General features: G+C 43.1%; 1 protein-coding gene across 1 annotated transcript; it reads left to right on the forward strand.

The window, feature by feature from the left end:
- Positions 1-1,401: 1,401 nt before the first annotated feature.
- Positions 1,402-9,949, forward strand: LOC103465430 (EF-hand and coiled-coil domain-containing protein 1). The gene is made up of 9 exons (XM_008410239.3): positions 1,402-2,411; positions 5,810-6,236; positions 6,340-6,474; positions 7,311-7,366; positions 7,444-7,585; positions 7,665-7,818; positions 8,281-8,373; positions 9,402-9,471; positions 9,549-9,949. The coding sequence occupies exons 1-9, from the start codon at positions 1,790-1,792 to the stop codon at positions 9,719-9,721; spliced, it is 1,872 nt and encodes a 623-aa protein (XP_008408461.1). The 5' UTR covers positions 1,402-1,789; the 3' UTR covers positions 9,722-9,949.
- The last annotated feature ends 1,416 nt before the right edge of the window (positions 9,950-11,365 follow it).

The raw sequence follows: 11,365 nt of genomic DNA on the forward strand, positions 1-11,365 counted from the left end.
TTCTACACGGGTTCTGGAATCCAAATATAATAACTTCCTAATACAATATGTAGTTTTTTGATGACTTACCAGAAACACTAAGAGAGAGAAACACCTTTAAATGAACTGTAGTGATACTGGAAATTAGAGGTGGGAAATATGGACTTAAAGTTTTATCACTGTATCTTGTGGTACTATTGTGATAACGATAAAAGTGATGATCAGACTTCTGTTGTGTTTTTAGGTAACTGTATGATTCTGTGGAAATTATAGACCCACAAGCTCAGTTAATGCTCCTGAGGAACGTCACCTTTTGTCTGTAACATGCTAAAAGTCCTGTCACCTAACTGTAACTGTGAAAGGGGCCTGGGGTCAGAGTTCAGGTATTATTGGAGCTTTTGGAATCCTTCCAGCTGCTCAGCATAAACCAGAGAGAACAATCATCCAGTCATGCAACAGCCCAACAAACCAGAGCCATGCTGAGTGGTGCAGCTCTGGAACATGACATAACTTACACCTTAGTCATGGTAAGTCCATGACTTAAATATGCTTACCATGGTAAGTATGGTAAGTCATGCAAGTGTGTCAGCACAACACTTGACACAGACCATAAAGTCTGATTTGGATTCTATCAAATCCAAAAAGAAAAAAATATATGTAAACCTCTGAAGAAATAATTTAGGGCATGGCAGGTGATGGCGTGACAGTCCTCAGTGGCCATCACAGGTTCAAGTCCTTCATCGCATGTCGTCTCCTCTCTCGTGACCTTCTGACCTCTCCACTGACTGGTAAACAAAAACCGCGGGAATAAAAAAAAAGAAAGGTAAGGTCATGAAAACGAAAGATGCAACTGATATCAGACCGACTTTATGCAGCATGAACATGATCTCATGGTCATCTTTATGAAAATATAGGATTTTTATTTTCATTTTTATTTTCAACCCTCACTGAAAATAAAAACCATACAACTTCATACATTTTCATTCATTCATTCAAACAGTGAGTTGGTGTAATGCAACTCTTTATTAATGATTTTAATGTCTGTCGCTGGCTTTCACAGTCGTCGTAGAAATGTTGTGATGATTTGGTGTTTTTGTGATGTAAAGCACTTTGAACTGCCTTGTTGCTGAAATCCATCCATTTTCTTCCACTCTGACCCCACTGGGGTCAGGACGGTGCTGCTGTCCTGCCTCCAGCTGTCAACGGGTGAGAGGTGGGTCACCCTGGACAGGTCGCCAGTCTGTCATAGGGCCTTGTTGCCGAAATGTGCCATACAAATAAACTTGATAAAAAAAAAAGAAAGAAAAAAGTGGACCCTGTCAGCCCAGCATGCAGGATGTGAGTCAGAAAGGTGCAAAGCCTCGGCTGAATGTTGGATCCAGACAGGTGCCACCAAATGCCTTCAACCTCTACAGATCCTACTGTAAGAACCCATCACCATGGAAACCTGAGGATTGACTCACTGCTCTATTGACTCTATTGTCTTGTTCTCCCTCTGGACTTTTAGATGTTTTTTTCTCTCTGGATTAGATGATATTCGACCCGCTTTGGTAACAGGGATCAAACAAGCAGCTCTGAACGCTTTATTGGTCCTGCGGTTGGAGTGTGCACACAAAGGGTGGGGTCGGAGCTGCCTTTTTTTTTTTTTTTTTCCACCCACAGGGATCAAATCTGAACTTTAAGAGCCGCAGGAGGAAATCGAAGTTGAGCTGAGGCCCCCGGAAACACGGCATTTGAGATGCGTTTGAGAGCCCCGGTCTGCGGGTCAAGTCGCTTTTAAGATTGACCCGTGCGGTGAGTGAGTGCAGCCATGCGGCGCACCGCCTTGGCGCTTCCACGCGTCCAGCCCTCTCCGCGGGCGGCGCGTAAAAGCGAGTGGCTCCGCAGCGCCCTGGACCATCACCACTGCCCCGATCCGGCAGCCGAGAACGAAATCGTCGTCCTCGCCACCGGAATCGACCAGTACCTGCAGGAGGTCTTCCACCACCTGGCCCACCCCAGCCAGGACGACACAGTGTCCGGGGAGGACTTCGCCGCTCTCTGCGCCGTGCTGGGACTTCCCGGAGCTCAAAGGACGCCGGAAGCGGAGGATGGAAGCGGCGGTGGCGGAGCGGAGCAGCAGCCGCAGCAGCAGCAGCCGTGTGAGGAGTTCGCGGATGTTTGTTCAGGTTTACCCGAGCGGCTTTCGTTTAGAGACTTTCACTCGCGGCTCTGCGGGTGTTTCCGACTGCGCAGTGCGCCGGGAGTCAGCGGGGGTCGCGCCTGGCGTCTGCCGGTTTCCGAGGACACGGAGCTGGTGGAGAGGCAGATCCGACTCCGGTGGCCCCGGGTCCGGCGGAGGAAGTGTGTCAGTTTTGACCTGGATCGAGATCAGACCGGAACCAGGAGCAGATCCGTGAAAAGCGGAGCCCGGGAGGAACTCCGTGAGCAAGGTATGCTCCCTACAGGAGACCTGTTGGGGTTTTAAACGGATGATCTTGGCTCCTGTCAAAATAATAACTCTTGTACTTAAAAAAACAAACACACGCACACACACACACAAAAACACATTTAGCTAAATGTGGTTTACGTTTATTTGGATTTTATGTGGCAGCACATGATTTAACAAATTTGTTCCAAATAATCTAAATAAATAAATAAATAAATACTAAATCGGAAAAGTGTGGCAGGATTCATATAGAAGTATTCACGCTCCCGGGAGACTTTTTAGGGAATGTCTCTGTTCTTCAGAGTGAGTTTGTTTACCCATGATTATTATTATTCATAACTCAGCTCCAGTTCAGGCTGTTTGGATGAAGAACTGCTGTGAACTTCAGTGTTCAAGTCCTCCAGTTGAATTTAGGTGTGGACTTTGACTGGGCCGTTCTAACAGTTCTATATTATTTAATGTGAATAAAGGTGTGTCGTACTACATATTGGTATCACAACGATTCCAAGTAAATATAGGACCAATACTGATATGATACTTAATATTTAAGTTTGGTATATTATCAAACTTCTGACCTTTAGGTGTTTTGTACGATTTTTAAAAATTATTTCATTAATTCATATTTTAAAATAATATAAGAATTATAATTTTTTTCTGATTTGAAGATTGTTAACATTTCATTTTTCCTTTGGGCTTAATAAAGTATTTTTTAGTGTGAGTTTTGAATTTATAGAATTTGGACAAAGCTTCTGAACACAGAATGCTTTAATAACATTTTAACAAGAGCAGCAGAGACTAGTAAAACAAAACTAATTTGTGTGCATTTCCCCCCCCTAAATACATAAACTGCAAAAGAAAATCAAAAGAGAATCTGTTCCGATACTGATACCGACTTGGTCTCAATATTATTGATATTTTGAGTTGATTAGTTGTCTTCCAAAGTAACTGGTTGCAGTGTATTTTTTATTTAGGGGTATCAGAGTACAGTGTTTGTGTCACTTTGAAATTCATTAGCAAAAATAAATAAATGAATATGTTATGCATGACTTTGTGGTGAGTCACATGAAATCCCACCTGAACACACAGTGACGTTTGAGGTTGGAACCTGACGAAATCTGTGCAGGTTTTGGGAGGGATGGAACATTTAGCGACTGTTGCACCTCACAAGCCCGCAGGAAATTCTAGATTTAACTTCTAATTCCCTATAATTTCGTTGCATCAACAGCATTCCACAGACAGAGCTGTGAAAGCTGTGGGCTAATAGAAGGAGACAGAATTTATGAGCACCTATTTGTTCAGCCTGTTTCCTCTCTTGTTCCTTTCTCTCATTTTATTTCTGGATCCTTCACTTGTTTCTTTGTTTTTAATCACATAAAGATCATTTAGGAGCAGAAACTTCAAGTCTGACAGTGTGATCCGGTAAACATACGGAAGCCTCTGTCATCAAAAGGAGTCAGACCAGTCAGCTGGCATGAGGTGTCATTTGTGAAGTTACAGTTAAAAATGAACAGCAATCATTTGGGTTATTTTTTAGCTTGTTACAAGAAAAAAAAAAACTTCCCTTCATTTCTCAAAGTCATATTTTCATCATTCACCATTTATAAATGTCACAGTTTAAAACTGAATAATTATTTAGCAAGCTAAATATTTAGCCTCAAACTAAGTATTTCATTTGGAAGCTAAATGTTTAGCTAATATGCAAATTCATTTCATTTACTTTGTAAGGTAAATATTTAGTTTATTTTGCAAAAAAACTACACACTTAGCTCCAAACTACATATTTCAATAGCAAGTTAAATATTTAGCAACGTGTCATTACCAAACATTACTAAATTAAAAGGCCTTTTTATAGACAATTTGTGATTTTCAAATTTTCTGAAAAACTGTAGAACATGCTTTTAGGTACAGGCTGTCTGCATCCTTAAAAAGTCATCCAAAGTCTTAAACTAACGTATCAAATATTAAGGCTTAAAATGTCTTAATTTAATCGGAGACAAAAAAAGTTGGCTTTTGAGACGTTAATCACAGGTCTTCAGGTTTGTCGTGGCAGGACTGTTCGGTGTGGCAAAGATTCCCCCAGAAAACTTGCTAAGCCTGGTGGTTGGGCTGCGGCAGTCATTAATCCTGCAGTCCGTTGTGTTTGAGTTAAAAAATGTTTAAAGTTGAAACGGAAATTTGAAAATATCACTTGATAGCTATGTGTTAGCAACAGACTGGCGACCTGTCCAGGGTGACCCCGCCTCTCGCCCGGAACGTTAGCTGGAGATGGGCACCAGCAGCCCTCCTGACCCCACTGAGGGACAAGGGTGTAAAGAAAAGGCATGGATGGATGGAACTATGTGTTATTGAAAGATTGGAAGATTAATACCTGAATACCAACTATAAAGTCTCAAAAAATGCAAACATTTTAAAAAGATTTAAATAAATAAGCACAAGTAAAACCTGGTGGCCCGCCAGGCTTATAATACACTGGGGGAAACTTGGTGTCATATATTCTCATTTATGCATCTTCTTTTATTCCCGCAAGACTTCTCTGTCAAGCAGAAGTTTGATTTGATTGCAGACATTGTCATTATGTTCTGTCTCAAGGTGGCTCACGTTTCTAGCTGCTAATGTACCTTTGCATCTAGTAATAGTATTTTTGCATCTATTATGGATAAATGCAAATTCATCGTCAGTTGCTTTCGCTACTGCCTCACTTTTGTTGAATCCATCTCACAAGGTTAGGTGGATTCTGTGCAAAAAAAACCATCTCCAAACTTTTAGGCTCGACACTGAGGGGAGAGCAAAACTCACTTCTTGCTATGATTGATTGTAACACAGCAGGATCCCCCAACAAACCGTTGTATTTGGAGTTGTCTCTGTCTTAAATTTCATCTTAAATTTTGTGTTAAGTTTCATTTAAGGGCTGACTTTAGCTTTGTGGATAGAGTAGTGGTCTTGTGATCGGAAGGTTGTAGGTTTGATTTCAGCTTTCTCTGGTCACATCCTGACTTCCCCTGAGCAAAGCACTGAACCCCAAGGTGCAAAAGAGTGAATGTGATATATAAGTTCAGTCTGTTCACCGTTTAGAAGTTTGACTTGTTGAAACCTTCAGGATTGAAGGTATCTTTTATGTGTAATGAAACTTTGAGTTTTTTTAAAATTGAGTTGCTGAATAATTCAACTTCCCAGTGATGTTACAATTTAGTCTTATACCAGTTGCAGTTATTTTGTAAATAATTAGAAAAAAGCATAAGTACTTCAGTCAGTAATGAAGTGTTCAGTTTTCTTTCATTTTTAAAATGTATGAATTGCTTTTATTGGACAGTCATGGTGGTAGCTCCATTTTTTTTTTTTAAGTGAAATTACTTTATGCTGACTTATGGTGACCTTGAACTCTTAACCCGGCGTCTTGTCCAGATGAGGTCGGCGCTCTCAGGGAGCTGGTTGAGGACCTGCGCTCTGCTCTGCAGGGGAGCGACGCTCGCTGTCTGGCCCTGGAGGTGGCCCTCAGACGGGAGAGGAGCCGGACCCCTGCCGGCACTTGCAGCCACGGTGCCACCCTTTCCATTCCCACACCCTGCGGCGCGCTCACGCAGCGGAAACTGGGACAATCCGACAGACCTAAAAGCCAGCCTGACGGGACAAGGAAGGGCCCCATGAGGTGGGACATCAGAGACCCCCTGCTGAGGGAGCTGAAATTGATTCGGTCATCACGTGACGGGCAGTTAGAGGAGGCCATCAAATTCAATGAGTGTTTGGAGGAAGAGCTGCAGTGGGCGTACCAGGAAGTTCGGAAGCTGCAGGGGTTGGAGTCGTCCCTGAGGAGGGAGAACAACCAGATCAGGTGCTGTAAATATTCAGAAATGTAAAAAAAATAATTAAAAAAAAAAAAGTGTATTTTTTGTGTGGATTTATTGGAAATTTGTGACGATCTGTGATGCTGACAGGAGGCGGGCGGAGGAAGCCAGAGAGGCTCTCAACGTGGGGCTGCAGAGGGTCCGGCTGATCCAGGAACAGGCCCAGTTGGTGCCGCAGCTCCAGTCTAAGATCACCCAGCTGGAGACGGAGCTGCTGCGGTACAGGTACAGCGCCGGGTTTGGTCGGGTGAGCAGGAGAGTTCTGTGTCTGGGCGTGTTTCAGGATCCAGTTACACTTCATTTGCCTCTGTCCTTTTCTGACTTCTACAAGTCCTCACTCCTTGAAACCAACATAAAAACACGGTGCTCACCGCCTCGCACCCAGTTCAATGCTTCATCTAAATCTGTCTTTAATGTCACTGCTACTAACAAAAACCAAACAAAATAAATATGATTCTTAGCCCAGTGTGGATGGAGGTGATGGGGGAGGAAGTAAAGCCTGGTGGGCTGCCAGGCTTATAATATACTGACAGAAATCCTGCTAGACTTGTTCGTTGTCCCTCATTTTTGCTGAATCAATTCATAAGGCTTATTTTACACGTCATTTTTCAAAAATGATAATGATGGCACACAGTATATTCAATTTTATTTCATTTTTATTCGGCTCAACAAGCTGAACAGAGAATCCACACGACACATCAAGCAGATGAATGAAACTCACTTTTTCTCCTCAGTGACAGTGGTTGTGTTTTTATGAATGATTCGTTTGCTGTGGCCTGACAGCCTCACAACGTCCTCCTGATCCTCATGAACCTGATTTTGCACACCGGCTTGTGTGTAATTAAATATTTCAGGGTTTTTGTTGTTAAACTGGAAGATAAAATCTCTCTGGTTCTGCTGCTACACTGGAGACTTCAGCCAAAGGTTTTGAAATCAGGGAACATTTCTCCAACAGAAGTGATCAGAAATCGGCAAGACTCTGAAAGATCGATGCGTTATGTCAAAAATTATTTTGCCCTTCCCCACTAAATGGTCGTTGTCGTTGTTTCTGTCTCCGGCAGAATCGGCTGCACCTGCCTCTCTGAGAGCCAGTCGAGTCAACCTGAGGACCCGAGTGGTGAGACAGCTGGAGTACCGTGGACAGCTACAGACACGGCATGCCTGAAGGTTCAACTCCAGCTCATTCTTTCCCAGATGCAGAGGGTCTGCAGCGGGCGGTGGAAGGGAGAGCCGCCTCTGACGAAGAGGAAGACGACGGGAGTCTGAAGAAGACGGGAAACTGTTGCTCCTCACAGGAGAAGAGCGTCGTCTCACGCGGTCCTGGCTGCGGCGAAGGGTCTGTCACCATCCTGCTCTGTTGTTCATCACCGAATGTTTGTGTAGAGAGGGATCCAATGCCACCTGTGATCTTCCAGATGTCAGAACAAAACGGCCGGTCATCTTCTCTCCCTGAGTCGCTTGGAGCTCCGAAAGCGCCCCGGCTCTGCTGCAGACAGCACAGACTGCTGCAGCAGAACGGGGCCAAAGCAAGGGGAGAAAAACGGATGTGGACACTTTGGAAAGATAAAGGCAAGTGGTTATTACCTAAAGTCAGATAAAAACCAGACCTAGGCAAAAGTATTGATTACAATAAACCTAAATATGGTTGACTGTCCTTTTTTCTTCTTCATTACAGCACTCTTTGTTAGCTGTAGCATTTTAACCAGTAAAATATCCAAACATAATTGTATCTATTAAGGGCAGTCACGATTTGTTCAGTATGCCAGATCTATTACTGGTATTCTGCATTTGCATGCATGACCTTCAGAGTATGATATTACCATCACAACCTGATCCCAATTAGCATTATCAGAGCTATTTATGCTAAATAGCTCTGATAATGATGTCATTAAGCATAACAATGACTACAAAACAGGACATTATTAGGGATGGAAAGAATAAGTATTTGAAGTTCAAGATAATTTACAACTTTAACTGTGACCAACAATGAGTAGGACACAGAGCGGTGTGTGTGTGTGTGTGTCTTTACAGAGGCCTGAGGACGAGGCGGAGAAGACGCGTCTGTCTCTGCTGGAGGACAAACTCACAGATTCACTCACTCTGCTGCTACAGCTGCGCAACACGGTGCTCACACACGCACACCCTAACTCACTATCCCACAGGGAGGGAAGGAGATGTGCTTCATGCAGTTTCACAGCGCCATCTAGTGTTTGACCTGCCTGTTCACTTCCTGTTGCTTTCCATTTGGGTCATTTCAGTTCTTCCAGATATACAGTAGTGGCTCTTTTAAATGAGGTCAACTGGTTGTCTTGTGCATTTGTACATAAGGAACAGCATACAAAGGTGAGAGAATGCCTAATGTTGAAACTTTGTGCATTAGGTGCAAGACGTTAGGGTTAAGGGTGACCCTGAATGGCAAATGACCGTTACCAAGTGCCATCCAGCATCTTTGCGCCGCTCTCTGGAACGCCAGGTTAACACTGCAAGTGTTTGAAATTGTTGGCCGATTTTCAAAACCTGAGAGACGAGACATACGATGACAAAAAGAACTTAAGTATGACAGGTTTGGTCGTGTGTGTGGTGTTGAGACACAAGGCAAGAGCAACACACAAACCAAATTGACAGACCAACATTCAGTCTCAGAAAACCTCTCAAGACCAAACATGAATTCAGAGTAAACAGAAATGGCAGATAAAGCAATGGCGATAGTTTGTAGACTATCTTTAACAAGAGAAAGAAACAACACAACAATGTCTCTGATGTTTGGTTTGTCTCTGTGTTCCCATTAACTCGCTTTCTGATTGGCTACTCGGCACATGGAACAGGCAGCATTGTCATTTGTCCTCGGGGAACACGACACACAGTTATAATATCAGGCCAAGACAATCCGACATGACGAACGTCCCAGATTTAAGATTGGAGAGGTTCCGACATCCTTCCGAGTGGACCGGATCGCTCTCAACACACACACACACACACACACACAGGAGGATAATAAGATTCAGAGCAATTTCGATAAATGGAAGGGGAAACCGGGAGCTCAGTGCATCACTCTTATCAGTCCATTCAGATTACTGATTACAATTTGTCAGCCTCTTCCGTCTGTTCTTTGATCCGCATCATTCAATCAGACTCTTTGGATTTTCCCTTAGAATGTGTCACGCAAAGTCCTGGAGAAAATGGTGGTGGGCAGTCTCGGTGTCCGCAGCAAAGCTGAAGCTGGTATGTCTGCTCTGCACTCGGTTCTTTTCCTGTTCTAGTGTTGCTCATTTGTTAAACCTTTTTGTTGACCTGTGAAGGTCAACCCCAGGCCCTGCAGGTCACTGGCGCTGACAGCCTCAGCATCCACTTGACCCCTAGCGACCTTCCCAAAGGGGAGGACGAGGGAGGAGGGCAGAATGGAGAAAAACATCTGCATCCACCTTCAGGATGTCAAACAAACAATATGAACTCTCTGCTCATCTCTGGTTAACAAGCTGACCTCTGTCATTCCTGTTTTATACCGTTTACCTTAAATACGCCTACTTAACCCAAACTGCTATTTTACATGTATTTAATTTAAATAATATTTACATTGAGCACTTGTGTAGAAATAAAGAGTTCTAATGATGTACATGTATGCATTTTGGGTTTCTGAACTTCATTGTAACCTACCTCAGTCATTGGCTGCTCAGTCAATAAAGCAGATCTACTTATATAATTGTGTCGATGTGCTTCTTGTGGAAACCAAGTGTAGGTCAATATATCAACTAGCTAATGAATATTTTACGTTTTCAAAACATTAGCTCAAAGTAGAAAAGTAAAATAAGCTGATGACATGGTGGCCTCCAACAGAGTCAGCAGGGCTGTAAGGATGAGGCGGGTCTTTAACCACATGTTGCCCAGTTATGGGGACTGAGTCTCCAGCCAACCAGCAGACGGGCTCAGAGTGACTAGTTCTGTTGTTATGATCAGATCTGTTACCAGGATGAACGGATCTCCTGAATGTCTCCAACAGATTTCTTGAGGTACAATAAATGTTACCAAAGAACATTTGCAGATCATACAGCTCATTACAGCTAAAACAAATCTAAGGTCAGTCAAAAGAATAACTCAAACTTAGCATAACTCTTCAAAGAGGTATGCTCCAACAGCTTTTAAGCAGCACAGGTGTGTCTCTCTTCTGCTGCTCTGCTCTGCTGAGGAGACAAACCAGGAAGACGTGAGTGCTTGTTCCAATTAACGGTTGAATTGTTGCAAGTTAACCCAACAAAAATGTAAGGGAGCTATATTATCTTTGATCAGAATCTGCATTTCAAGAATGTTTTTCCAAATGTCTAAACAACTATAAATATAGAACTGAAACAACAAAACACATGGTCTGTATATCAAATACCACATAAAACGACATCGATAATCCCATCTTGTGATGATGGCTTTCATCACAAAGTACAATGGACCAAATACAGAGCGTGCCGTCTGCTCCAAGGAGAATAACTATAATGCCAGCGCAGGGATCCTGATCAGGATCATGGATCTGACAAAAAAAAACAACCCAAACACAACAACTGTATGAAATAATATAGTCATTTATTTATTTCCAGCAAATTACAATGTCCTGCAGAGAGAAAGCCTTCCTCCTGCCTCACAGAAGGGGGGCTTTTTAGAAGACAAACATGTAAAAGACATCAGACATTACAAGACTGCATTTGTCTACATCAGTATTCCCTAAAGGCAGCGCAGTGGACGGGTGGACATTACGGTTCTACAGCTCAGTCTGGCTGAGGATGCCTTCGGCCTGTCAGTGGGATTCCCCATCAGGGCTCAATAGTTTAAAGCACTTGGTTATAGAAAGGAGAAGCTGGGTGGTTGGTGAGTGTTATTAGATTGCTTTTGGAACAATGTCTACTTTCTATCTTGGAAGCTCACTTCTAGTGTTTCCCAGATTTCTGCTGTGCCACATGAACAAAAATCGACGGTCACAGCTCTGCTATCCGTTGCCGCAATCATTTTCACATTCACACATTGCAATAATCACACTGTACATCATTTATTTATCCAAGCTAATTGAACAAACGCTATACGGTGGCTTACATAACTACTCTAAGAGCTGAGCTTGGCTCTGACAGATTAAGAC

This window comes from Poecilia reticulata, chromosome 5 (assembly GCF_904066995.2).
Source record: "Poecilia reticulata chromosome 5, P_reticulata-male-v2, whole genome shotgun sequence".
NCBI classification, from domain to species: Eukaryota; Metazoa; Chordata; class Actinopteri; order Cyprinodontiformes; family Poeciliidae; genus Poecilia; species Poecilia reticulata.